This window comes from Heliangelus exortis, chromosome 10 (assembly GCF_036169615.1).
Source record: "Heliangelus exortis chromosome 10, bHelExo1.hap1, whole genome shotgun sequence".
NCBI lineage: Eukaryota > Metazoa > Chordata > Aves > Apodiformes > Trochilidae > Heliangelus > Heliangelus exortis.
This window is the reverse complement of record NC_092431.1, coordinates 17,418,848-17,446,712: the sequence shown is the minus strand read 5'-3', so window position 1 is coordinate 17,446,712 and position 27,865 is coordinate 17,418,848. Positions and strand designations below refer to the sequence as shown.

Genomic DNA, 27,865 nt, shown 5'->3' with positions numbered 1-27,865 from the left:
AGAAATCACATTGAGTTTTTCATGTAAAGGAGTCAACAAAATATGTGGAAAGATATGGGAATTTAATATTCCACATAAATTTTATAAGATATGAAAAGTCTCCTTTTGTACCCTGGAACCTGAAAAGGATGTTACTGAACTGAAGACAACCTTGAATCTTGTACAGCTTCTAACTTTAACTTAAACTACCTGGAGAAAGCACCTTCTTTAAAAATTTTCTTCTCCCCCCTTCTTTTTTGGCTAAATACAATATTAAGCAGACTTTCTTAGATGCCAAGTGTTTAGAATACATTCTGTCAGTGTGGTAGCTTTACATCTTGTTTTCTCTATTTTTTAAAAATAATTTTCTAGTGACTGATTTCTACTTGTGTAAGAAAAAGAGTTTTGTGGTCTGGCCACTCCACTCAGTGTTGCTTAATACAATTAATACAGAGAGAAATAACACAAATCTACCTCAAGAGAGCTGCTACATTAAAGACATGCCTTTTGGGATCTTAGCCTGGTTTTGGTTTTTTGGTTTATTTTTTTTCCCTTTGTTTTTGTTTTGGTTTGGGTTTTTTGTTTGTTTGGTTTTGGGGTTTTCTTTGGTTGTTTTTCCCCCATATTTATTTTGTGTAGGATTTGTTATATGTATCATGCAACTTAACAAGCAGTTCTTCAACCTGGAAAAAATTTAGACTGCAATACTGGAAATATTTTGTCTAAACATGGTAGTGCTTGTTCATAGGATACTAAATAAAACACTTAAGGTCGTAGTTTCCTTACATGAATCCAGCTAACAGCCACTCCTGTCTCTGTGACATCTTTTTCCACAGATTAAGAAATTTATACCTACCCATTTTGAGCTTTAAATCCTTTTTTTTTTTTTTTAATGTAGCTATTGCTATGGTTTGGCTTGGCAACATTACCTCTTTAAATAGGAATAGGCCATGCTCAGTGGCAATAGTTGATAAATTAGAACATGCCAGAAATAGTGTGCACATGCTTCTGGAATTTAGAATATTAATGCCTCTCCAGATATGTCTAGAAATCAAATAACTTTTTTCAGACGCCAGAATTTTTAAATAACCAATCTGAAGAGTGTATAATTTAGGACACATTATAATTTAGCAGGAAAAAAATAAAGATTTATCATCTTATATCAGCCACGAAGCAGCAGTTGCCTAGATTTTTCAACAGGCACACATTCCCCTCTAGTAAAATGTTGAGTATATTACATGTTCTATTGCAGCAATAACTCTGCCACAGAATTATTTCAGACTTGAAGATTGGTTCAGGTGTTCTCATGGCACTGGTGTAGGACAGTTCTCTAATTCAGTTATGCAGATGATTTGTTGAGGATTATAAATGCCCCTTTCCAGCATAAAGCCATGACAGATTTACAGGAGTCACTCATCATACAAATTCCCCTCTGTCCTCTCCAGCTCCAGAGTAATTCCCTCTGCTGCTGGCAACTCTTACCCCAGCTCTTGGTGTGCAGTTCTGGTGAAAGCCATTGCATGGCAGAAGACTCTTCACCCCGAGGTAGCTCCTCTGGCTGCCACACCTGGAGTGGGGAGAGCCCACTGCAAAGGTTATCCCTGCTCTTTATATCCACTCTGTCACCTAGAAGAGGAAAACAAAAGTTTTCATTTGCCTAAGCAGAAATTCATGAGGTTGATGTTTGAGGGTGTAGTAGTTCAGCCCTGCAGCAAAAATCCCAACACAGCAGGAACACTCTAATCAAAAGGTACTGAGGAACAACCACTATTCAAATTGCAAACACTGTGCATCTGCCCGTGGATTTAGGTCCAGGCTTTCTAAAAATTTTGGAATTTTATTTTTAAAAAATCATTATGCATATCAGAGCAGAATGTATTATGAGTTCCTGTGTCAGAGAGGACCTGCATTGTGAGACTGTTTATTCAAAAGAATTCATACTGACACAGTAAGTGGGAAGAGGGTACTGCAGTTCCATTCTTAAGCATTCAGAAAAGTAGCAAAAAAAGTTGGTTCGGAGCTGGGCTGGTTGAGGGCCATCCTGAAGGGATTTGGCTCTACAAGACCTGTCATTTTTTCACAGATTATGGAATATCCAGCATTTCTGTTTATCTACCCCATACCACATTGCCCCAGAAAACCTTCCTCCCTCCCACTTCACTCTTGCTCCTGTAGCAATACCTGGTGTTCAGTGACACTACTACCATCAGTTCCAAAGGGATTCATTCCATGAGAATCCATTTATTTCAATAAACAAGCATCTTGTTTGCTGTCGTGCAGCCACACAAAGCATTTTGGCAATGATGCTTCAAATCAGGATGGTCATGTCTGAATTTTTTTATTTGTCCTGTTTTATTTTCAAGCTTACATTCAGGCATCTGTTTTCACTTTACTGTTTGCATGCTGTAAGTTACTCAAGTTCTTTGTCACTACACCTCTAATACTGAATTACCATTTAGTAGCTCATTAATGAGAGTAATTGCCAATATCTCACCAAACAGCCTGTGTCCACTACAAATGAAACTTGCATAAATAAGAAGAGACTCTTTTGATCTTAAGAGAGCATGAGAGTTGTTTATGCTGTAAATATACCCCTTGATGCAGCCAGTAGTCTTTAGGTAACTATAAATGTCCCCTGTGTAGTTAGGAAGCACATTTTTGTGTAATTAAGGAAGTGAATGAAACTTAAATGTAGATGGAGGGCAGGTGGTATGGCCACACATAGAGACACATCATTATTATATACAGCTATTGTTATGTTTAGAACAGTTTTTACAATAAACTAGAAAGTTATATATTTTAACCTCAGAAATGGTGAAAAAACATAATTCTTAAGAACAAATCCAGAGTGGTAGTTTAAGAAAAAAAAAATCCTCCCCATGTACAGTGTTTATATTTTACAGCGTTCAACAGAAATTTTTGAAAAAAAAATTAAATGATTCTTCCTCTTTTCCCACATAATATAATTCATGAATACCTAAAGCTTTATGTGCTTGCATTTGACTATTTGCTTGCAAATTTCTCCTAGTTGAGAAAATAGTGACAAATTATAGAATAGCAAAGGTACCACATCAAAAAGAAAAGACAAATGGAAAACAATTATATTCTTCAGTTTTCAGCAGTGACTAAAATGAGAGACTCTGAAATCCCAAGTTTAAATACATACACTCATGTGTATACTTTACATTATTTACTGTCATTCTTTGAAGGAGACAGAGTAAAGTGAAGCATTTATGGCCACTTTTTTCTTCAAAGTGCCCTTCCCACAGAGCTATTAATCAACGAGTATGTTCCTCTGGTTTAAATATTTACCTAGGCTGGTGTTTTTTCCTTCAGTACCCAGGCCTCCTTTTCACTTTTTGTGCTCTGTCACAGAAAGAGTTCCATCAAAGTCTCTACTTTCATTTTGTCCTTCAGATTCTGCCCATGTTTCTAACAGCTGCCAGCTGAGAACAGGGAGGACATTAAAGTTTAGCTCAGGGCAGAACACATTTTATCATGAGGTGGCGAGGCAGGACTTCAGGATTACAGCTGCCATGCCCTGTGATTATCATAGGCACTAAAACCACTCTCATCTTAACAGCTAAAACCCACAACTTTTGAGTTCAATGCAAGTTGCTGAGTATTTTTTCAGCTCCTCTCTGATGATCCCCTCCTGGTGCCACCTGCACCTCTGACAGCTCCCTGCCCCACAGCAAGTCAGACACTGCCCCTTCCAGTGCAATTTCAGACACTGCCCCTTCCAGTACAATTCCTTTCTGTCCTGCCAATCCTTTTCCATGGCTGTGTTCTTCTCTCCTGGTGTGCCCTGAGAAGCAACTTTGCTTTCCCTCCTTTGGTGGCTGCCCCAGTGAAACGTTGATCAGGCTGCAGAGGGGTTCCATCCAGCATGAAGATCCAGTCTCTGCTTCCAAGGGAAGGAACTCGGAGCTCTGGTTGGGAGGCTTAATTCGAAAACAAGAAGAGACAGGGACACAAACTGTGCCCTTCCTACCATTTCTGGAAGGATAAGAAGTAGCATGCATAAATGTTGCTGCCTGGGAAAGCAAGCAGCTCCCTGTCATGTTTGTTAGCCACTTGCCTGACTTCTAAACTGCAGGCATGGGTCTTTCCTTACCTTAAGGAACTCAGAGCTCTGGTTGGGAGGCTTAATTCAAAAACGGGAAGAGACAAGGACACAAACTGTGCCCTTCCTTCCGTTTCTGGAAGGATAAGAAGTAGCATGCATAAATGTTGCTGCCTGGGAAAGCAAGCAGCTCCCTGTCACGTCCCTGTCAGTCACTTGCCTGACTTCTAAATCACATCATGGGTCTTTCCTCACCTTAGTTTCCCCCCGTGCCCCACCCCCAAATCTTAAAGTTGCTTGGCAATGGGATATTTCCCAGTGGGAAATCCCTGCTATCTGCTATTGGTAGAGAGAAGGATTTCCACACTGTATTTGGTACAACAGAAGCCCTACACCATCGTCTAACAACTGAAAGTAAAACAGGAGGTGGAGGGGGTGGGGCCTTGGCCCCTGGCACAAACTTTATGAGTCGCTTCTGTGCCGACTCGCAGCACAGCTGCACTGAGACTTGTGAGTATAACTTTTAACATCCTCTTGCTTTTCTTCTTTTTCCCTTTCTTGTGTTAAAGCCATGAGGGAACCCCCCCAGTTATTTAGTGCTTTTTAAAACTGTAAGATCTGTTGTAAGTGTAAAAGACATAGTTTTAAGGAGTGTATTTAACCTTTTAGGTGGCACCCGTGCCTCTGTTTCCGCTGTGTGAGGACATCAGCAAGCAGAGACTTGGTGCTAGCCAGGGAAAATTTGTCATTGTTTTATAATAATTCACAAAGCAAGAATGAGAAGAAAACCAAGTCCTGCCGTGAGCCTAGTTAACACAGTAAGGACACAAACGAAAAGCTGAGAGAAAAGTTATTTACCATCTTAATGTATGCACTTGGAAGAACATTAAATGCAGGCAGGAAGCTGAAAATGTGCAGTCAAGTGAAGTCTTTCTGGAAACAGTGCCACAGAGATAAGCTGTAAACCCAGTAAGAGTAAACCCAAGTAAGCAAATGTGTTTCCACCTGATGAACCCAAAAGGCAGGAGGGCAAGGATGTGTGTGGCAGAAATTTGTGAGGGATTGTATTGCTCAGACCTGCAAAATGACCTCTGTAAATCAGTAATACAAAATTCTCTTTACTGGGCACAGTCACTGTGTTGTGGTTCCTTTTATATGCAACAGATATATTTGTGCTGCTTACTTTTCAGAGAGTCTGATAGTACAGAACAAATTCCTTATTAGAATCACCACAATATGTTTTGTTATACTTCCAAAATAGTCAATAGCACAGCACTTTCTTTGCCTATTATGAATGTTTTCATTTTTATTTACAAATAGAAATTATATGACGTGTTCTAGATAAATTGAAATGTATCACTTGGTTATTTTATCCTTGAGGATACTTAATTATAGATCAATTTAATAAAAACAAATAATCTTTCTAGATCAATAGGGGTATGAAATTAATATTTTGGGGGAGCCTACTGGACTGTTCTAAACCCTGAGACTGTGTGGTATGACTTTATAGCCTGTTGCAACCATTTTAGCTCTGCAAACTTAAACAGTAGGGGCCAGCTTTGCCAGCTCTTTAAGTGTAACATTACACCAGGCTGTCTTTAGGATTGTTTGAATTCTCTGGGAAAAAAGAACATTATGGTCAGATGCTTCAGTGGGAACAGAGAGGGACCACAGGGGACAGAGATACAGATTGATGTGGAGTATTTGGGTCGTCTGGGTAGTAATGCTGGATTTTTTTCTCAAGAGTGAGAAGTCCCTCTGACTTCAGCTCACAGACTCCTGGCTTGGCAAGAAGAGAAGCTTCTGCCAGGCCACAGTCAGTAATTCGTGTGACACAAACCTTCCAATGTCACTTGTAGGGTTCTGTCAGCCACTTTTCCCCACTCTGTGCTCAGCAAGTTCAGCTTGCTGCAGCCAGCACACCAGGGAGAAGGCCAGTCTGGAACAGCTCCCTGGGAGGCACAGTGTTCTGTCAAAATAATGTGCTTTGTGGTTTAAAGCAGAGCATTGTTCTGCAGCTGAGCACACACTGTTATTGCTTCCAGGGATCAGCAAAATGCAGCAGCCCAAGCTCAGTCATTGGACCAAATGTTACTTTGCACAGAAGTGTGGGTTTTATTCCTCTTGTTTCTTACATGACATTCTGGTTGCTATATCCTATATTTCATCACTGCACCAGCAACAGGCACTAAAACCCAGGAAAGTAAATACCCTTGCATTCATGTTTTTCATGAGAATTTTTCTGCACTTATAATGGAAGATGCTGACTTTAAAGATATCTAAACTACATGACTATAATGCACTGACAGTTCTCATGAATATAATACATTACCAATTCTACACCAAACTATACTGTGTTAGATAAAGCAAGATTATCTCAAACAAGTCATTGGTTCTGTATGCATGCTAAAATATTTCTAATTTTCAAAAGTATTAAAACAGCAGTTGCTCAGAACCAAAGGGGGAAAATGTATTATTGGGTACTTTTTACTCAATAAAATGCATATGAAGTAACACCTTCTTATTTCACAAGTAGTTGCCAAATTCAGAAACACTCCTCTCAGCCTGGATTTCTGATTCCCATTTCACATGCTTTGATAGGACAAGAGTTCAAACCAGGAATTAATGCTGATATATTTGCAAACAAGCTGTTACTTTTGTCTCTGCAATGATCAAGTTCTTGTAGAAGGCACTATTAATAGGTCATCATGGCAACATACACTCAAAACTGCTTTTTGAGGAGGATTTCAAAGGGATAGGACAATGTAGGACCTAGACACACAGAGATTATTATTTCACAGACAAAAAGAATTCTGATTCCATACCATTAATCCTACATCAACTTAACCTTCCCACTGCTTATGTCCCAAACACAGCACCTTAGCTGCTGGTGCCTACCTCAAAGATTCCTGCACACTGAAGGCTCTTCTGCTCTTGATGGGCAAAATGCTCTTCCCTCAATGGGTGCCAGGATCCCATGCTCAGACTGAACCTGAAGGAAAGATTATAAGAAAAAAAGATAATTTCAGCCAAGCTGTCTGTACTGGGTCAGTGTAAGCACTTGGCCAGAGCTGAGTGCTGCCTTTGAGATGCCTGCACATCTCTGTGAGGTCCAGCCTAGGATTTCTGCCACATCCTTCAGCCAATCTGGGGCCTGTTCTCCACCATTCATCAGGTGGAGATTTTTACACCATGATGACAGCATAAAGAATTCAGGCATCTCAGCACTTAACCTTTCTGTCTTTCAATAGTAAATTAATCTACTAGTGTAAAATAAGGAGGCTGATTCTTCTTTAGCTAAGAAATCAGTGAAGAGCAGCAGAATATTTGGAAGCTATCAGGAGGTACATTCTGTAATTAAGCTGTTGTCCTTGCCAATAGGTTATTATTAGCAGGTAGCAAGATCTGTGCTTCATGACAAACCATTTTACAGCATTTCACACTGTAACAGATAAGGTGTCTTTAGTGGCAGCATATGGTGATCACTCAGTCATTATTGCCTTTATAGTTCCTATAAATTACAATGTAACAGTTTACCAGTTAACCCCTGTGCCAATGCCTGAAAATTCTTTATCAAAAACGGCTGATTTTTTTTTTTTTTTTTCCCCACTGAGGAACTGTTTTTAAAATCCTGATTTAAAAAAAACACCTGTAGACTAGGAAGGTTGACCCTGTGACTGTTAAAAAAATCTTATACCAAAGGTGCTAAGCCAGCCCACCCATGACTAGAATTTATCAAACATTTTAGGGTACCTTTTTGTAAACAAAAATACAAGAGAAACAAATTTACTGGCTGCCATTTACTTCTGAGTGGAGGAACCACCATGTTCTAAACTGCTGGCCAAAAATGGCTCCCACATCACCATTGCCTGGTTGCATTCCCTGCCAGGAAGCTCAGTAATGTTTAGTAATTTTTTTCCTTAGGGCTTAAGTTATATACATCTGATTTGCTGCACATTCCTGCACCATGTTGTAAATCCAGAATAATTAATTTAACTTTTTTTTCCCCTCCATGTATGGCACTTCTCAAATATAATGTAACTGCTTCTTGAACATGAATTAGTTCATTTTCTCAAAAGTTCTGAAGGACAGGAATTTGAATTTATAAATGGAAAAAGACCAGGAGAACCTAATGATTTGGGGTCCAGTAAGTGATACCTGGAGATGGATTTTGGGGTTTTTTTGAGAGATTGTTTAGCATTCCCTAGTACTGTCTGTGTTCACATGTAGCTGTGAGAACTCAGTGCTTTACTGAGCTCAGCTCTGCCCAGGGCATTGATTTTTTCAAATTGTAGCATCTGCACCACAGAAACCTACATCTGTGTTAGCTGACTGTATATGATGACTGGAAATATATGCTTGGGGAGCATGAAGCACTTCATCCTAAGGGTAAATGCAAAAAGCAAGACTTCTTGCAGGAGGGAACTGAGAAAATGAATGTCACTTCTGAAAAATCTGGGTTAAGGAACTTGCAGGAATCCCAGGGAGGTGGTGAGGTGAAGGCAGGGACACGACTCCTTCAGAGCTGCACTCTGTTGCTTTTGTCACTGAGCCCTTACCTTTCTTTCTGTGATCTTCTGCCTCCTTTTCTACACATTTTGCTTTTTCAAATAATGACATTTATGTGGGGATTTTTTTTTTCCAGGAGCTTGGTTCATTCAGTGAACAGAATCCATTTTTTTTCACATAATCCTGTGAGAGAAAAAGGAAATTGTTATATCATACTGTGATTAAAGATGTTATTCCTTTTCAAAACTATGAATTAATTGACACCCAGCATGGGACTGAGTTTCCAGTCCTCGAGCAGAATGTCCTTTAGTGTTCATAAATCCTCCTACTTCTGCTACACCTCCTTCCTTTCACCTCCACAGTCTTAATTCTTTGCTGTGCTCTCCATTCAGTCCCACTACCCAAATCCACTGCTGTTTCTCAGCAGCACTGATGTCTGCTCCTCAACCTTCACCACATTGTTCCTGCAGGAAGCCTTAAGTTTTATACAGAGAATTCTGCTCACCTCTGAAGCTCTGAGATGCAATATGTTCATTTTGAAGAGATTGCTGGACACTAACTACACAGTGCCAACAAATCTCTTCTGCAGTTATATAAACTAAGCCACTCAAACCTTGCTGAAGTCTGTGTTTTTTCTAGGCTGCCAAAATTAACACATCACTAAAAAGCACATCTGTAATTATATGGTTATAAACATTTCATTTATATGAAAAGAAATGCATATTTCTGCTTATTTGGTTTTGCAAGTCACTGAACTACTGGTGGGGCTTAAAGAAAATCCCCAGCCTAAATAAGCCATTGAGTATAGCAAATTTCAGCTCTAACAATTTCAGCTTGACCAAACATTAAGCAACTGAAACTGAGCCTTGTTGCTTGAGACCCAGATGCAGAAGGCCCAAAGAAGTTTGTTGGCAATTGGCCCTTTACATATATGGAAACAGGACTGTGTTCCCAGCCCATATCTTTGGAATGTTCAGTGTTTAATTTAATTTCCTAGGAAAACAATGCTTATACAATCATAGATTTGTGCCTCCATCACATTATTTTTTAATTCAAGGCCTGATTTTGTAGAATAATTTACAATGGAAGAATGCATCTACAGGTTATCTCCTCCTTAAAGCCTGACTTGAGCACTAGAGCAGGCTGCTCCAGGTTTGGTTCATTTTCTTTTTTTTTTCAATACCTCTGAGAATGGAACTCCCACAACTTCTCTAGGCAGCCTTCTTCATAAACTTAGCTTCTTGCAGATGCATTGGGACTGCTTTTATCAAAAATACTTCTATAGGGTGTTCTGTCAACATAGGGTGTTCTGTCAACATGTCTTCATTCTTTTCTTACAGCTTTTCTTACAGCATCTCTTAAAGGTCAGTCTGTGAATACAAAACCAGTTCTTTGAACAAAAAAAAATGCATATTTCTCCAACCAACACCAGCTATTACAATGCTTGAAAGTGATTCTAGAAAAAAAAAAAAAGTCTTTAAAAGAGAGGGGAAACTTTGCAATCAGATTTTCTTGTGACATCTGTAAAAGGGGGAAGGAGCTGGTTAAGACAGATACTATGATCAATACTATTAATATATTGCTTAAATGGAGGTGGTAGAGTGAGTTGCTGTTGAGCTGACATTGGTTCCATATGCTTTGCATCACTTCTCCCCTTCTAATTTATTTTCTCAAATAGGGGAGAACAAAAGTAAAATTGTACAGATGGACTGTAATATGTCTACAGAAAAGTCAAAAGTAATCATTATGTTGGTTTGTAGCAATTAGTAGAACTCTTCCAGCCCTTTATGAAAGACAGAATTATACAGATATTAATGACTTTAATACCACATAACATGGGCACAATCTCTCTTCTAATTGTCATTGGAAGTTTAAAAAATTATCCTCTGATAACAGTAAACATTTTCCAGAGTGAACCTCCCCCCCTTATATTGCAGGATTTGAAGATGATGGTGTAAGATGGGTCTCTATTATCCAGATGACAATAACTTTTTAAAAGTCTGTGTCTTATGTTTTTCATTAATTCAGAAGATCTGAAGAGGACATGTAAAAGTTGCTTAAGAAATTCCAGCAACTTCCTGTTTTAAATGCTCTTAATAGATGGGCTGAGAGCCACTCAAAACTCTCTTGCAACATTATATACACATATTTTCCCATGCCTAGGTCCTAAAATGTACCTGATCCAGCTTCTGTGCTTCTTTTCTGAGTAATGTTCCAGCAGACAGGATGTTAGGGATGGTGTGGCTGGAACATTGAGCAGGCTGGAGAGCCAGGTAGGTGGCATTTAAACAACATGACAGTTTAGACAATTTCAGCAAAGTTTTAAATGTTATTTTTACAGTCCAACAAGAAAACCAGGTAAAACAACAAATTCAAGGCCTGGAAGCATTTCCAGTATTGAGAGTCCTTAGCACCCTATATTTTTCTGCTTTGCTTTCCTTGCTGTTCACTGGTGCCAGAATTATGCTGGATATAGGTCTGAATTTTTCACATCTGTGTTTTGTACAGCTTATTCAGGGCACAGCCCCTTCTAGCTGGCTTCCCCTCTTCTCTAGACCCAGTGCCTCTGTCTTGCTGACCTTCTGCAACATCTGATGCCCTAACCCTTGACCCTCATGGGTATTTAATGCAGGGAAAAAATCCTTGCAGTGTCCAGCCCTGCAGCAAGCCTCAAGAGTTCCCTGACACGTTTTCTTGATAATTCTCTATCAGTTGCATTTCCAGTAAGAAGCTTGGCCAGGTGACCTCAGTACAACCCAAAAGCCATCAGTAAATGACACTCAGATCCCCCCAGGCTTGCAGGCAGCTCCACAAGGTTGGGCCAGTCCTTCCCTTCTTCCAGATCTGTTCCATTCCTGAGCCTTATTACTGGGGGACCTGGCAGCCTGGGGTGGGATTCTCCCACTTTCCCATACTTGGTGGTCCCACAGCCACAAGCAGAGCAGGGAGCTGCCTGCATGGAGTGGCTGCCACTTGTGCAAGGGTTGCAGTGGGCTCTAAGGCAGGCAAGGTGCAGGGTCACCATGGCACCTCCACAGACCCATCCCACCCAGCCTTCCAGGCCAGTGGGCTGACAGGTCCCTGTGCAAAGGGAGGTGGAAAAAGCCAAAAAAGGAATTGTCTGAATGGTCTTCATGCTAGCTATGGCAGTGAAGTTGCTCAGGTCAGGGTGGAGTTTTTTTTTTTTTTTTACAGTGAATTTTTATCATTTTGGTGTTATCTCACAGTTTATTTAGTTTCTTCAATTCTAAACATGCAACTGCTCATACTTGAAACTATAGCTCATCTTTTCCCCTGCCTTACCAGCTGCTTTTTTTTTTTTTTTTTTTTTTTTTTCAGAAATCATAGAAAAAAATCAGCTCATAATTGCATTAATCATTCATTATGCAATAGCTTCACATGACTGCATGCAAAGTGCCAGAGTGATTACATCAGAGCCTTGGCTTTTAGTAAAAGCAGCAAAAAATATGGCCTTCCAGATTAGGGAGAAAAACTTGGAACTCAAGCCACACCAATGCAGCCTAAGGAAAGTTGGGAGGATTAAGGCAGATAGGTGCAGGATATGCACAGCTAAGTCACACACCCCCATCTCTCTTATGTGTTGAGAAATTTCTAACAAACCTCGTTATAAGGTTTATTTCTTGTGATTATCTAATTCCTTACAATTCTGCTATCTGCATTCTGATGGGAGACTGAGGTAAAAGATCAAAGATCACTCTCAGGAGATCATAGTATATTCTGCTTAATAGTAGCTGTAGGTGTCTGCTACTACTGTGAGCCAGACTCCTGCCTGGACCTGCTTGTCACAGGCTTTTCAAAGTTCTATCTTGGTTATAGTGTTCCCACTCTGACACCTCCTTCTTTCTGGTCTAAACCTCTACTACCCCATGCATCATTCTGCACCTCTCTGTATCAGACTGTAACTCTCTGAACCTTTGTCCCTACACCTGAAGTCTCCTGAAAATGTTCTCACAGAAAAATGTTGTTCCACAGTGCTCACCTATGGCATGTGGGAGTCAAATTTAGGTGATTTGCTCCTCTAAGCCTGTACAAAAATAACATGTATCACAAACAAAGAGGTTTCTATTTATGCTGAGCATTTCAAATACAAATATGGCCAGTGTTGTTTTGACCTTAGTATTTCCCCTACTGCTCTTAAAGAATACAAAACCCATCACTCATGTAGCAAGATGCAGACATAGGAGGGTGTGACTGTCCCAGTAAGAGGGTTATTTGGGCCTTTGGTGACAGAAATGTTGCCTCTGCTGTGGCTGCCTATCCAATCCCTTTCATGATAACTTAAAAGAAGTCTCCTGTCTTCTGGAAGTGATTCCTTTTGCTTCCCAATCCATGGACATTTTAAAATACAAATGAATCTCTACCTCTTTTAAAGGCATGTACAAATTTCTTTGTCTGGCACTTATACTGCTAGTTTATAATCTGTTTAATTAATCATTTTATGCTATTTCTTATATTTCTACACAGCAAATGATGCAGGTACAAACATAAAGACAGCATCCTTCCCAACAGAGTTTACCATCAAAAACCAGATGTAACATATTGCCATTAATATCTATGTTGTGACTTTTTAAAAAAAAATAAATAAATGTGCAGACAAGTTGAAAACAAGTAAATTGTGGTAGAATAGTTTACTATGAGGAAAAAAAACAACTTAGTAGAGGATTGCACTCTGAATAATTTTGTAAGGAATTTTTTTGCTTTAAATCATTAGTAATCAATAAAGATTTGACCTAGATGATGCTTTGCTTATTCTTAGTAGTCATTTAAATAAAATACTACCTTAGAAACAACTGCACAAAGGCAAACTAACAATATTCTGATAATGTTAGAAGTTTCAGAGCAGTTTCCAGAGATCAGGTCATAGAGGTACAGTATCACTCACTGCCAAATAGAAAAGTAGTTAGAACATTACCAGAAATTTATGAACCAAGGTTCCCAATCTGTTGGCAGAAATCAGACCAGTCTTCCATTACCAAAATGACATTGAGTAGCTGAGTCTCTGTTTGCCACTTTGCTATGAGTTATCTCTATATGTTAGAAGGAAAGATGCCATAAACAAAAAGTTAGAATAGAGCAGCTGGTCCTTGGGAACCTGACAAGGAAGCACTCAAAAAAGATTTTAATCTAAAGGCTCACATTTACTTCTCTTTGGTGTAGCCAAAGGTGCTTCTGTATGCAGTGAGCTAGCTCCTGCCCAGTGCTAACCAGTGGGTTGTGATGCTCTTAACTGGTGTTGAAGAAGGCTGTTTTTAGGGATATTTCTTCATAAGAGCTTTTTCCTGACATATATCTTTAATGTAAGCAGCTACATTAAGAAAGGGACAAATTCTACTTTTCTAGGAGCTGTTAAAGTATAGCAAGGCACTGGATGAAATGCACATCTCTATTTACTTTGTTCTTATTTTTAAATTAAAGTTTCTACAATTGTTCACCATATAACTTGAAACTCCAAGTTGAGATTAAATTACAGGTTCTCTGATTCATTATTCCTAATAATGGTTCTCTGGCTGAATGTGACAATTAAATTTTTGGTTTTGTTTTTTTTTTTTTTTCTTTTAAAAAGATAACTGGAATGCCACCAGTACACGCAATTTATTCTCTCATTCATGAAAATTAAATTAACCAGCTCTGATCCTGGTTGTTTATTTCTTTTCCCTGTGAGGTGTTAAAATTCCTGTTCCTTACTCAGCCAAGTCAGTGAAACTCAGAGCCAGTTTAAAACATGTGTTAAGGCAATCATCTGTTGAAGAAATAAAACTCACACAACCCTTGAGCTCTGCTGCTCAGGATGTGCAGCTCTGTGAAGGACAGGACATTGCTGTTGAGAGTGCAGTCTTTTACTTTTCTACTGTTTTCTCCTGTGTCCCTTTCCATTATCAATACACTAACCATGTTCTTTTGTTTGTTTTTAAAATCTATGAACTTTATGTCTGGAACTGGAATGTAATTTCAGTGCTTTTATTAACTAATTCATGATCACATCTGAATGAAGTTCAGTATACAGTATTTTGTTACATCTTTGTATTCATCTAGCCAGTTGTAAACTAGATTTATTCCATTACACTGCAAGCCTACCAATGTTTCTGGGCAAATGAAAGCATCCAAAAAAGCATATTCACTCACCTTATTTCCCCTCAAAGTTATTTTCAAGGCAAATGCCAACCATATAATTCCTCATAATAAGAGTGGAAAAGTCCTAAAAAGAAAAAAACTAGAGGTAAGCATGGCAATTAATGTCCAACTTAGCTGGAATTTCTGTGAATTACTGCATAACAAGATTTAATGATAACATCTTGAGAAGTGACATGGTTAGGCTATAACAGGGTGGGCACATTCACTATGTGAGAAACTTTCAAGAAAAGGGAAAGCATCCCAGGGAGTGTTGCTCTGTTTCCTTTTTGAACTGTGTTTGATAAAGGTTTAATGCAGCACCATAGCATCTGCCACACATTACAAAGCTGTTAAAGGAACAGCTACAGTCTTCATTCCAAACACATGAGGTACTGAACTTCTTGTTTAGTATCCCTTAGATTTTCTGAAAGATATGGAAGCACCTTTGGGGAAAATATGGTAGGAATTTGAGTAGCATGAAAGCCCCACTTCCTGAAACCAATAGGATAAGCTGATATTTGTAATCCCTTCATCTGACCACAAACTTTTGTCTATGAAACACAACTTTTCTATGTGCTCTAATGAGTTCTATAGGTGCCTGCCTTGGTGCCAAAAACAGTCTGCAAAGTATGGTACATTGTCTCAAGTACTCAAGTACTTAGAATTAGGAAATGATAGCCCTTCCGTGCATTTTTATTCATAGTTTGCAAATAAGAGAAGAAAAATGTTTGAGTGCCTGGTGAAAGGAAACAAAAATAAATCAGATCAAAATCACAAAGAAATGGAATACTTGTTTTCAGGGAACATTTGTTCCATTGGAATGTCTCAAAATAATAGGTATGTTTACTCAAGAAAGTGACATTGTGACTTCTAGAAAGCTGAAACTCACTCAAAAAAAAAAAAAGAAATATATGTTCTGCTAGGCTATCATGCTTATAAAAGCAGAACTCTCTACAAAATTACAGTAGGAAGAGGTTCATTAATGTAATATTTTTCATTTTTAAATTACTGTCATATTTTAATTTTAGAACTTAACTTTGCAGGTCAAAATTTGAACCGTGAGATGAAAAAAATATTTAAGGAGAAGAAACCTCTGTGTAAAATTCTAAGACTCCAATAAGGAGCAAATATTTATCTATTCTGACAGACAGCAGGAAAAAAGCCTACTGAAGTTATAAACTTGAAAACACCAGCCCCAGATCTGACAAGCTTGAGCTTCATTCTCCTTTGCTGGAAAAAGGAGCAGCCTGGAGAAGAGGAGGCTCAGGGGAGACCTCATCACTCTCTACAACTCCCTGAAAGGAGGTTGGAGCCAGGGGGGGGTTGGGCTCTTTTCCCAGGCAACTCTCAGCAAGACAAGAGGGCACAAGAGGTCTCAAGTTGTGCCAGGGGAGGTTTAGGTTGGACATTAGAAAGAATTTCTTTATGGAGAGGGTGATCAGCCATTGGAATGGGCTGCCCAGGGAAGGGGTGGATTCTCCATCCCTGGAGATATTTAAAAAGAGCCTGGATGTGGCACTCGGTTGGGAACCATGGGGGGAGTGGATCAAGGGTTGGACTTGATGATCTCTGAGGTCCCTTCCAACCCAGCCAATTCTATGATTTTATGAAAATGAAGGCTAAATCAGAGAGGTATCAGAATGCTCTTCCCTTGGCATTCACAGCTGGCTGCAGCTGGGGAGATCAGGCCTAGAGGACTTTTGGTCACAGTCAGCTCTGCTAAAAATGTGCTTCCCTAATTCATCTCAGGGCCATGTACCATTTTTTTAACCTGTAAGGACTTTTGCAACTGGAAACCAGCAGGGGCTAATGAAGAGTCATAATACTGTCTGGGACATATTTCTTACAACAGGATTTTTGCAGGCCTTTGCATGTACAGAAGCTGCATAAAGAAACTATAATATAAAAGAGGTTTTTATTGAGATGACTCCTGCATGGCTACTCTGATTCAAACTGTTATTGGCTGCCTCTGCATGTCTAAGGCACAGATGTCAGCCAGGCTCTGAACACAAAAGGTAAGAAATCCAATGGGGAAAGAAAGAGCAGACAGCAACTTGCAGGATCAAAATCCAAGTGTAAAACAAATGGTATTAAATTTGGCCTAATCAATTTGCAACAATGATTTTCTGAGCTGGCCTACAGCAAGGGTACTGGAGAATGGAAGGAATGGATATTCCACTTGAGAAAAATCAAACAGATGTAAAAAAAAAAAAATAGTTTGATTTCTTGAGTGAAATGGTGCTGGACTTGTTCTTGCAGAAGTATTGAAAACTTCTCAGTGTGTGTTCTCAGGAGAAGGAGTCTCATTCAATAGTTCAGGAGTTTGACTTCTGGAGAAGAGTTAGAAATATAGAAGTTCCTGATTTTAGGGAAGAAAAGTGTAAAATCCTTGAGTGTGTACATTGCAGCCATACTCTCTGTCGTGCAGTTTACCCAGTTTCATGTTTATGAAGTAGGCACTGGGAACATTGGTGAAAGAGCCTATTGTGCTATCTTGATCCTTAGAAAAAGATGTGTGGATGACAACCCTGCTTTCTTTTTGGGAGTTGCTGTAACATTTGAGAACAGCAGCAGTGTGCCAGTGTGTTCATTCTGACCTGAGATAAGTGTAACACAACTTCATTTTGTTCTAATTGTGTTCCCATATGGGAATAGGCACACAATGCTCTCAGTTAAGTTTTCAAAAAACCCCAAAACAAACCCAAAGATGAATGCTAATGTGGACAGTCAGCTGGTTCTTTGGCTTTTAGAGGTCCCACACTGAAATGCTCAGAAATTTCTTATAAATAGCATGAGTCACACAGAGTGCAATCATATGACTTGAGTAGGAAGCTACGTCTTAAGGTCTTAAAACATTTAGTCAGGAAAGTTTCAGAAGCCATGAGACAGTTCATCTGTGATAATTCATGGGAGTTTTCCTTACTGCATTCATTTCAGTTGCCTTCTGCAGACCAGTTCCTACATTCAGTATGTATGATGCTTATTTTGGCTTTAAGGCCAGAAGGTGCCAGGCTGTATGTGAATGGCCACATTTTTGGTGACTTCTAAATTTGATTCTAGCTTCACCAACCATGTGGACCTTACAGGGCATTTGGGTGAATAGCTGCCAAAACCAAACTTTAATTATTTGTAGAAAGGCAACAAAGTAAATTAGTTTGTGATGTTGTGCTGACCTTGAGAACAAATAGATACCTTCCTTTGGCAATAAGTGAATGGTAGGCAGCCCTGGTGGGAGAGCAAATTAAAACATATAGAAGAGAGCAAGGTTATATTGCCTCCAACAAACCAAATACTGGTTTCTGCTTTACCAATCAAAAGATGAAAACGCTTGCAAAAAAGACTATGGGGAAGTATAGTGGCACATTTACTAACCCAGCTTCCTACAGCTGAAACAGGCATTAATTTCAGAGGGAGCTGCTGGAAGCAGTCTGTTCTGCAAATGAGACTTTTGTTTTGTTTGTTTTCTTTTTTTTTTTTTTATTGACTGATATTGATCTGAGGATGTGCACTTTTCTGTTTGTCAGTACTAGTAAATTTTCTGGCAGACAACATTATCTCTATTATGTCCCCTCAATTTCTGTAAATAACATATACAACCTGCACTATCAGTACAGGCTGGTGGATGAGGTTGCTGGTGGATGAAAAGCTGGACATGAGCCAACAGGGTGTGCTTGAAGCCCAGAAATCCAGTTGCATCCTGGGCTGCATCCAAAGGAGAGTGGCCAGCAGAAGGAGAGAGGTGATTCTGCCACTTTGCTCTGGTGAGACCTCACCAGAGTCCTGCATCCAGCTCTGGAGTCCTCTGGAGACATGGACCTGATGGAGAGGGGCCAGGGGAGTGCCATGAAAATGATCAGGGGCTGGAACACCTCTCCTGGGAAGCCAGGCTGAGGGAGCTGGGGGTATTCAGCCTGGAGAAGAGAAGGGGAATGGTGACCTTCCAGTACCTGAAGGGACTACAGGAAGGTTGGAGATGGGGGGTGTGCAAGGGTCTGGAGTGACAGGATGAGGGGCAGTGGCTTTAAATTAGAGAAGAGTAGATTTAGATTGGATGTGAGGAACAAGCTCTTTACCATGAGGGTAATGGAAAAATGGAACAGGGAGGTGCTTGAGGCCTGGAGATATTCAAGGTGAGGCTTGATGAGGCTCTGAGCCACCTGGCCTTGTTGAGGGTGTCCCTGCTCACTGCAGGGGTTTGGACTAGATGACTTTTAGAGATCTCTTCCAACCCAGTTTACTCTATGGTTCTATAATTCGTTGAATTTATGCAATGTGGTCACAGGTTAAACTTACAAAGTGTATTTCATCTCTTAGAGTTTATTTTGCGTCCTGTAGGAACACATTTGTAACAGTTATTATCACTTAGTTACTATCAACAATCTGATTTGCTTTGGGCTTAACATTTTGTATGTTAAGTCAATGAAGTAAACAATCCCAGAGGGCAGACATGTAAATTTATCCAAGAAGTTAATCATTGTCAATAATATTTTTCCACATAATAACTTATGCTTAATAAGTTATAAACATTAATAACATTTACTTATAATGTTATTTGTGCTTTGCAGTATTGCCCATTATTTTATATAGGATCATAGAATGGTTCTGGTTGGAAGGCCATGTAAAACTGCTTTTTACAGCTCTGTGAAGTATTTTTTTCAGTCTTTTAAAAAAATACTTTTGTCTAAATGAATGTACTCACTAGCAGACTCACCTTGTCTGGAAGAAATTTTGACTTTTTCTGGATGAGTGCTGTGCTGCACTGTTAAGAACTGTGACTACCAGTTATTCTTTTTAAGAGCTATGATGCAGTAACCAGGGTAATATAATTTAATACTGCTTCACCTCTCGTTAGTTTGCAGACATAAAACCTCTTCCATTTCTCCAGGTATTCTGCATTTGGCTGACAAGAAATGAAGCAAAACCATCACCCATACAAATTGAAGGAACCTCAAATAATGGCAACTACTGTATTGTACTCACACGACTTGCATACATATAGAAAAAGTGCCTCAGTGTGCACAAAAATAATTCAAATTTTACATGAAACAGGAAGGCTTCCCTAGCACACTCTAGAGCTTTTACAATAATTGATTTTCCTGTATCCTAAGGCAAGAAACTAAGGATGATTGTTCAGGTTCTGAAATTCTTCCTGCATTGTTATTTATAAATGAATTAGGGCAACATAAAGCAGAAATAATTTCCTTTCCAAACTTGTTTGCCTTTCCTATGCAGAAATATGAAACAAGTCTACTGTAGTAGAGTTGTTTTGTTCTTTTTCCTTTGAATCCTGATACTTTTTTCTGCCCATTCATCTGTTAACAATATTTATCTTGCATGTTTGTGTGTTGCTTTTCTCAATTGTACAATAAATCTGCTTCTCTCAGGTTACCCTTTTGCATCCTGAAGGGGGTTCTTTGGGGATAAATGATCAAAGCTAAACATCTGTGCCCTACAGATGATTTTTTGTTGGTTTGTTTTGCTGTTCTTTCCCTTTACTGACTATGCCTTAAACTCATTGATTTTGCCACTACTAAAACATGAGGATTCTCTACTTATCAAGCACAGTGTTTGTCAAGCAAAACAAGCATTAATTCTGTCGCAGGTGAATGTTTAGATAAAACAGCAGAGTTTGATAGCAAGGTTCTGTTACTACATGGAGAAAACAAAGAGGGAAAATCATCTTAGAGTCAATTTGGAGTTATGGAGACCTTGCTTAGTTGGGTCATGAGCTTCACAGTTGACCCCCTTCCTTCCTAAACTCCTTGTCAGAGAGGAGTCCAGGTGCAGCTGGATCATCTCCTAATCTCAAACTTGGTCAATGGTTTATGTCATGTAATAATTGGAATTATTTACTCAAGGACTGGATTTTTTTTAAATTGGTTGGAAACAGAAGTGCTGAGGTACTAACAGGCTGACTCCTGTTCTTACCTCTGCTGTCAGGGTGGTTCCAAAGAATGTTTACCAATCTGGTGATTATGTGTGTTTATAGCTAGAGGATCACATGTGCACACCCAGTCCTCTATATCACTTACATTTCATCTGGGCATCTGGTGTTAGGTTGCTCCCAAGTCAGAATCCCAGGTTTCTCAAAGCAATGTCATGCATCTGGTTTGCATCAGGACAAGATTAAGTTGATCTTCCATTATTCATCCACTTAGAAGTTGATGCCTTGAAAAGACTGACATTATCTGGAAGGATGTAAAAAGAAAGAAGCACATATTAGCTTTCTTTTCTGGCTGTATTTTGCCAACTGGCAAAAAATGCTTATGAGAGATCCTGAACTGGATCTCCTGAGAGGCGAGGGGTAAATCTAACCTATGGAGTAAGCAACATGTTTGATGTCCTGGTCCCTCAGCTATGTAAATAGGAACCTGGCAATCTTATTTAAAGCAGAGCTATTAATGGGTGAGCCTGTGGTCAGGGAGCATGCACTGTTCTGAGGCTGACTGACAAATCAGTGAAAGCAGACACACTAAAAGGGAAAGCTCTTAATTGATAATATTCCCACTGATATTCAACTAGTTATATTTATCCCTAAATACTGCAGCACTTCTGTTGGGTTTCACTGCTGCTGTGGCTACAAGATTCTTTGCAAAGGTACAAAATAATTGTTTGCACCTAGGACAAACCTCCTTTCAGGCCTATAGTCAAATACATAAACATGTCATAAAGCAATGGCAGGAGCCAGAGGACTCAACCATGCTTTTCCGAAAAAGGTCAAAAGAAATATTTAACTTATTACATTTCAAATTCTGATGTTTAAAGTATTGAGTGGAATAGCAACAACTGTGTGACCTTTTGGCAAAATTTTCAAACAAGCATTGCAAACTTTACTTTCTGGCATAAATGCCAGTTAGCAAGAGCATGTGGGAGAAAGAAGTCCTACTGGATGACTGTCAAGAGCAAATCAACAAATATTTAAGCAAACCAAGAACACATAAAGGCATAACTGATTAAACTGAAAGCATTGCCTGACATGCTGATTACTGAGAATACTCTTTTGAAGGTCAACACTACTCACATAGAAGCAGAATAAGCTTGGTAAAATAGTACTCCACAGGAGAGTTGCATCTGTACAATAAAAAAAGGAAAGTAAGAGTGGAAGGAAGGTGAAAGGCAATTGATCTAATAGGAGTAATATTTAAAGAATGCCCAGCTTTGAAATGTCTGCTGAAAAAATGGTTTAGCTTGCCTAGCTTGCTAAGCACTTCTAAGAAAGCAGTTCAGCTCTCTGAAAAAAAAACAAAAACCAAAAAAAAAATTAAAATATATATATATATAAAGCCTTGAAGATATAAGAACCTGAGGCACATTTTGGCTCTCCCCCAGACAAGCATTCAAGCACATGATTTAACACTCAGTAATTCCACTGACTTCCTTCCTGGACCAGTAAGAACAAGCTCCATAGAAATGTGGGAAAGTTGCTCTTTCCCTTCAAGCCTGGAGGACAACTGCTGGAAACACCTGCTGGAGCTTGAGGGCTGATTTCCTAGGCTCATGGGCAAAGGTAGATAGGAAGGGAGAAGAGGAACTAAAACGTCTGCGGAATCGTAAGGGATTCAGGCACCACGAGAGCAAAGCAACAACTTTTTAATGATTGTTGTGTCAAATGATGTTCAGATTAGCACTTAGCAGAGCTGTAAAACAAATCTGTTTGATAGATAGGACTACTCTGGAGACCTTGGGAAAGGATTTAAGGCCCTAGCAATGGATTCCTTCATAGGAAAATATTACTTTCTGTGGATGTTTGGTAGCACACAAATGAAATTATTTTCAAGGTAGCATCTGCTACAGCTTCTTATTGTCTCAGAATACATTAATGTGGTTCTCTGTTTTAATTTTTGAATTCCATCCCATCAGAATACATACATTGTGACACTTATTCATATTCATGTTTTTTTCTGTTAATTTTTCTTTGGTTTTTTCCTTTAAACTGTCTAGAGGAACTTAGAAATTAAAGAGTAGAGCTCCTTTGGTGAGTCTGCTCATTTGACTTTCACTGTTCTCAATTACTTACTCAATAACAAAGCACTAAGAACACATCTTTCCTCTAAAACTTACTCACAATCCATGAAAATTTGATTTCAGAGTTACTTATTTAAGGGCTTAATACTGAAACATCCATCCAGTTCAGAAGTATAGCTTTTTTAGGGATCCATTCCTTTTTCAGTCTCTTCTACTAGTTTATTAAATTTTTATTGTCCGTGGCTTCTCTCCTGAAAAAAAATAAAAAATAAAAAAAAGTTGTTTTTTTAAGAAAAAACTTCTTACAAGACTAGGATACAAATGGGGGAAACATCTGTTTTCCTTCCCAGTCTTATCAATTTTGACATTCAAAAGGCTCTCTGTGCTTATGAGCATAGAGAAGGAAGTCAAATATTACACACAAAACCTGGAATAGATGCAGCACCCTCCTTGTGCAGCTCCTTGGTGCTTTGTCCCTGTGAAAGGGTTTGCCCTGGCACATGAGGACAGAGCAACAGATCAGTGGAGCCAACAAAAACAGAACAGCAGAACAAGAGCCACAGAAAAGATTTTGAGTGAGAAGGAAGAGTTCTCTAAAGGAGGCTCTGATTATTGTGAGAAGAGCATGTAATAGGAGAAGAGCAACACATCATGCACACAAGAGAATGAGAGCAAAAAGCATGAAGCCAAGGATGAAGAAAACCAGAATGCATGTTGTTACAAGAGAGAATAGCCTGAGGAGGAAGATTTGCTAACAGGAGTAAGGAATAAATGAGTAGTGATATCTAACAGCACCAGTGAGACCAGGCAGAAAGCCCAGAGGCAAAGGGGAAATGATTGATTAAGAGAAAAGCTGTGTTCCAGAGGTCAAGAAGTTAGGGGGGAAAGTGAGATGTCTCAAAAATTAAACAGATGAGACTTTGGGGTGGTTATTTTTTGTTTGTTTTTGTTGTTGAGGCTTTTTGGGAGGAGGGGTTTTTTGCAAATAGTGAAAGATTCTTCCCATGTTCCAGGATTCTCAACAAATGGAACATATGGCAGGGGAACATATTGTTGAAATATGAAGCATATTGTTGAAATAAGCAAACACTGGCAATAGCCAGTTCCCTGTTTCCCACAGAAGGGGAAAATATTAGCACCAGTTTCCAAATCCTTTAGGACATCTCAGTATGATGTCTGCTTCTGGACATTTGTTTTTAATAACAATGAAGCATATAAGGATTAAGAAGATCAGAGAAATGGAGGCAAGTGCCTTCAAGAGATTGCATTGTACAGCTGTAGTGGGTCAAGACTGGCTGACCAGTCACTTGCTCACTCCCTGCACCAGCCAGGCAGGAGAGGGAACTGGAAAGGTAAAAGTGAGAAAAATTCAGAGACTGAAATAAAGACCATTTAGTAAGTGAAGAAAAATTTTTAAAAGGGAAAAAAAAAATACAAGTGATGCAAAAGCAATCCTCACTGCATCCCATCAGCAGACTGATGCCCAGACAGTCTTGAAGTGATGGTTGACTTTGAAAAACTCCTCCTTTTAACACTGATCATGATGTTAGAGAGTAGGATGGATGTCTTTGCTCAGTTTGGGTCAACAGTCCTTACTCTCAACATCTTGTGCACACCCAGCCCACTTGCTAGGGGTGGCTGGAGGAAGCAGAGGGAGAAAAGGAGAAGCTTTTGTTTAGCAATACCCAAGACACTGGTGAGTTGTCAACGCTGTTTTGGTTACAAATCTAAACATTACACCAGACCAGCTACTATAAAGAAAATTAACTCCATTTGTACCAGACTCAGAACAATAGTCTAGTGTAAAGGAGGCTGAGAAAAAACTGCTGTCTACTTACTTCTCAAAGAGCAATCCCATTTTTTTTTCCAGACTGAAGAACAGCACAGAAAGCACATGCACACATACACAAGAGGTGGTCAAGGGCTTGAGGATTCTCTAAAAATAAAAAAGACTGTTCAAAATAAGCAATAAAAACCACTGGAACTTTGTAGGTAACACCAATTTGCATAGGAAATAAACTTTCTTAGTTATGAATATCACACATCAAGGACTCACTGAAATGTATAAGCAAATCTTAAGAAATTTAGCTAAATGATATATAGGTAAAGGCATGTGATTTTAGCCCTGAGCGCTTTCCTTCATATGTAACAGAAATAATGTAAAGAGCTATGAATATTTTCTTTTGACTGATTTATAGTTTCTGTGACAGCTAGAATCACATTCCTGCCTTAAGAAAGAAGCTTTCTCATTTGCTTATACATTTGCTTCTTTAAAGAGAAAACAGAACCATTGTGGCTTAGTTTTACTCAGCTGTAACTGCTCTTTAAAGTGGTTAATTTTAACTTCATTACAAAAAAACAGTACTCACTTTCCAAACAGATCATTGTGCATCCCACAACAGCCAATTGCATTTTGGAATAACCTATATTCATTTACAAAGACTTTAATCCTTAACCTAGAGGACTATCAGGACACAAGCTACATAGAAAAATAAGCACGTATTTATAAATACAAACTGCTCCCTTGTCCAAAGTTCAGGCTCCCATAAAACAAGATGAGTATCAGGGATGTAATGAAGACATAAAGGAATTTTTTAATGATTAAACAGAGTAAGGACTGAAAAACTGACAGTAGCCAGAGAAAATGTTTACAATGAGTGTTAAAGGCAGGACAATAACTTGTCAAAACATGTAAGGAAGCAAACATTCCTTATGTTGCTGAATAATGGTTTGGATGAAATAATTGAGAAATGCAAGTGGAAAATGGCCCTGAATTGTGGAAATAAAGTTATCAGGTGATATACTGAATGTTAACTTCTTTCTTTATGAACAAATGGAATACCCTTTAGAATATGCATGTGATATAATCTTTAAGTATTTTACTACCAGTACAAGTTTTCTATTACTTCTAAAAACCAAGCTTTTATTTAAAATTAGCAATAAGTTCTTATGGAGCAAATATAACTCCTCCATATTTTCATTGTAGCCACCTCATCTTTGAGGAAAACTGGCCTGTGCAATGATCAAATGTTGGCCTGCTGCAAAATCTTTCTAATGAAGTGTCAATAACTTGGTTAAAAGACGCTTTAAAAAAATTAAACATTGGATTAAAACATGTTTTCTTCAGCTCTATCCAACAAATCAGATTCTAAATTTCTTTAAATGCAGTTTAAGATTCCCCACAAGGCTAATTTTGAATTTCAATTAAATTAAAAAACAAGCCAAATCCCAAAATAGGATATTTTTAAGGACTGACAAATAAAAGCAAAACAGTTAGTAAGCAGAGCTAAAAAAAAAATATCCAAACTCCACATAATGACAAATGTCATAACAATATTAACTGTGGAAATGATACAGCCTGTCATATTATAACAACATGATTTAGATCTTTTGACTATTCCCAAGCAGTCAGTATTTCTATTTAATTTCTTTCTTGTCTGTTTCATATATACTTAATATTTTTATTTTAAAGCCCACATATTTTTGATTTCCATTTGGTTTTGGAGCCTTGTTTTTAGACATTCTTTGGGTAACAATAACCCAGCATATTCCATACTGAAATAGTTCAGAAGATGGATGAAAGACTACTGGCTCTAACCTCTAATAATAAATAAAGTAATTCAGATTATTTATCATTTACATAATTCTCATTTAACAGGTTTTGGACACACACAGGTGCTAGAAGGGTCTGACACCACTTTCCATTATTGAGTGTGGAAATTTATGTAGTGAATAGGTGATTCTGTTCCCACTGTATCTGTGGGTTTTGGAAAGAAAATAATTGTGATGTATTTAAAATTTTTCTATTTATGAAATACCAAATTTTTCTTACAAATATTGTCCAGAAATCCTCTGTGACAGTTGTGTTACTCTCTCAGCTTTTTCAGTAGATGCTTTAAGAAGACAAATTTCAGCAAGTTAGCTGGAAGGCTGACAATGAATGGATTAACTTCCATTTTGACCTTTTTACCACTGCATAGTGGTAGCTCTTTTATAATTTTCTCATGAACATTGGTATGTAAATAAACTACTGCTGAGAAATGAGAAATACCATTTCAGTCCATTTATATAAAAGCACTGCACATACACAAGGAAATGAAACCTTAGCTCAAAAGTAGTTGCAGATAATTAACCTATCTCTGCAGTACCTGTAATCAGAGGGGTTGTGACTTTGGAACAAAGCTCACCAGGCTGTGCACAGTGAAATGTTTGCCAATGGTGAACCCACAGCTCACACCTCCACCCTGTTTCTAGTTGCCAGAATCCACTGGCAGGATTCTCAAATAAATCATTTCCCAATATTTGATGTACATACAGTAGATAAAGAAGTATAAATATATATTATATAAAAATATGATATTTAAGGCCTATACACATAAGTATAGCTTTGGATGTATTTCATAAACTTTTCCTATATATACAACCATGATATTGTAGATAAGCTTATAGTTGTAGTAACTCAGAATTTGGGTGGTGAAAGATAGCCAAGGGAAAGATGTCTAGGATGGAAAACAAAATGAAAGTTCTTTAATATTTAATATCTAAAATAGGGAGCTCAGGATGAGTTCAGATTTTTGTACTGTGTCTTCAGCATTTGATTTTCTTCCAAAAGAGATTTCCTTCTCTTTTAAAGAGTTTATATATTCCTGCAAGCTGCAAACCACTTGGTCTTTTAATCTGAACACAAGAGGTAGCCTTGTCTTCATTAGATGTCCTGTAAAACTGGTTGTCAGTAGTAAAGAAAAAATCCTTGAAAACAGATTATGACAAAGCTATTACCTTGCTTGTGTCTTTCAGGAAACACATGAGAAACATCTTGGTCTGCAGTATCAGCTCTATCTTCTGCTGGAGAGCCATTCTTTTGCCTTTTAAAGAATGAGATGAGACTGGTCATCTTCTTCCTATGGTAACTACAAAGTCATTGCTGATCAGACATTAAATACAATTTATTTATTTTCACTATTACAAGTCTTAATTTCCTCCAATCTCTATAGAAAGTGGACCCTCTCCTGCCCTGAGAGAGTCCCCCAGTGCTTCATAGGCCACAGTCCCTTACTTGATTCTGTTTTAGACTCAGTCTGGTCAAGAATGCAGCCTGACCCTAATGTCTCTGATAACCCTCAAGTTTTTGGAGTTCTTGCATTTGCAGAGCTTCATCAGTTGTTGTCTTTGCAATGAAAAAAACACCACATTGAGCATTTTAAAATATGAATG

The 27,865-nt window shown here is 38.5% G+C and overlaps 1 protein-coding gene and 3 long non-coding RNA genes across 7 annotated transcripts in view; 1 reads left to right on the top strand and 3 right to left on the bottom strand.

Moving 5' to 3' along the window:
* Positions 1-7,639, bottom strand: part of LOC139800563 (uncharacterized) — a 46,067-nt gene extending 38,428 nt beyond the window's left edge. For both annotated transcript variants that reach the window (XR_011727792.1, XR_011727791.1), the window contains exons 1-2: positions 6,944-7,639; positions 1,462-1,605 (exon numbers count right to left, since the gene is read on the bottom strand). This is a non-coding gene — a long non-coding RNA (uncharacterized lncRNA). The remainder of the gene's footprint in view (positions 1-1,461; positions 1,606-6,943) is intronic.
* Positions 4,511-27,865, top strand: part of IL15 (interleukin 15) — a 30,381-nt gene continuing 7,026 nt past the window's right edge. The window contains exons 1-2 of one of the 2 annotated variants that reach the window (XM_071753803.1): positions 4,511-4,555; positions 27,449-27,557. In XM_071753803.1, coding sequence (XP_071609904.1) covers positions 27,532-27,557 — 26 coding nt within the window. In that variant the 5' untranslated portion in view covers positions 4,511-4,555; positions 27,449-27,531. Of the gene's footprint in view, positions 4,556-10,732; positions 10,828-27,448; positions 27,558-27,865 lie in introns of those variants that run through there. The other variant, XM_071753804.1, reaches the window with a different exon arrangement.
* LOC139800564 (uncharacterized) lies at positions 8,450-14,771 on the bottom strand. Of its 2 annotated transcripts, XR_011727793.1 has the most exons (4): positions 14,695-14,771; positions 13,488-13,600; positions 9,738-9,924; positions 8,450-8,737 (listed from the first exon to the last, which is right to left on the bottom strand). It is a non-coding gene; the product is annotated as an uncharacterized lncRNA (long non-coding RNA). The 2 variants fall into 2 exon arrangements; XR_011727794.1 differs by lacking the exon at positions 8,450-8,737 and having other exon boundaries at positions 9,717-9,924.
* On the bottom strand, positions 20,721-27,535 carry LOC139800566 (uncharacterized). Its single transcript, XR_011727796.1, has 3 exons — positions 27,431-27,535; positions 24,490-24,587; positions 20,721-20,874 (listed from the first exon to the last, which is right to left on the bottom strand). It is a non-coding gene; the product is annotated as an uncharacterized lncRNA (long non-coding RNA).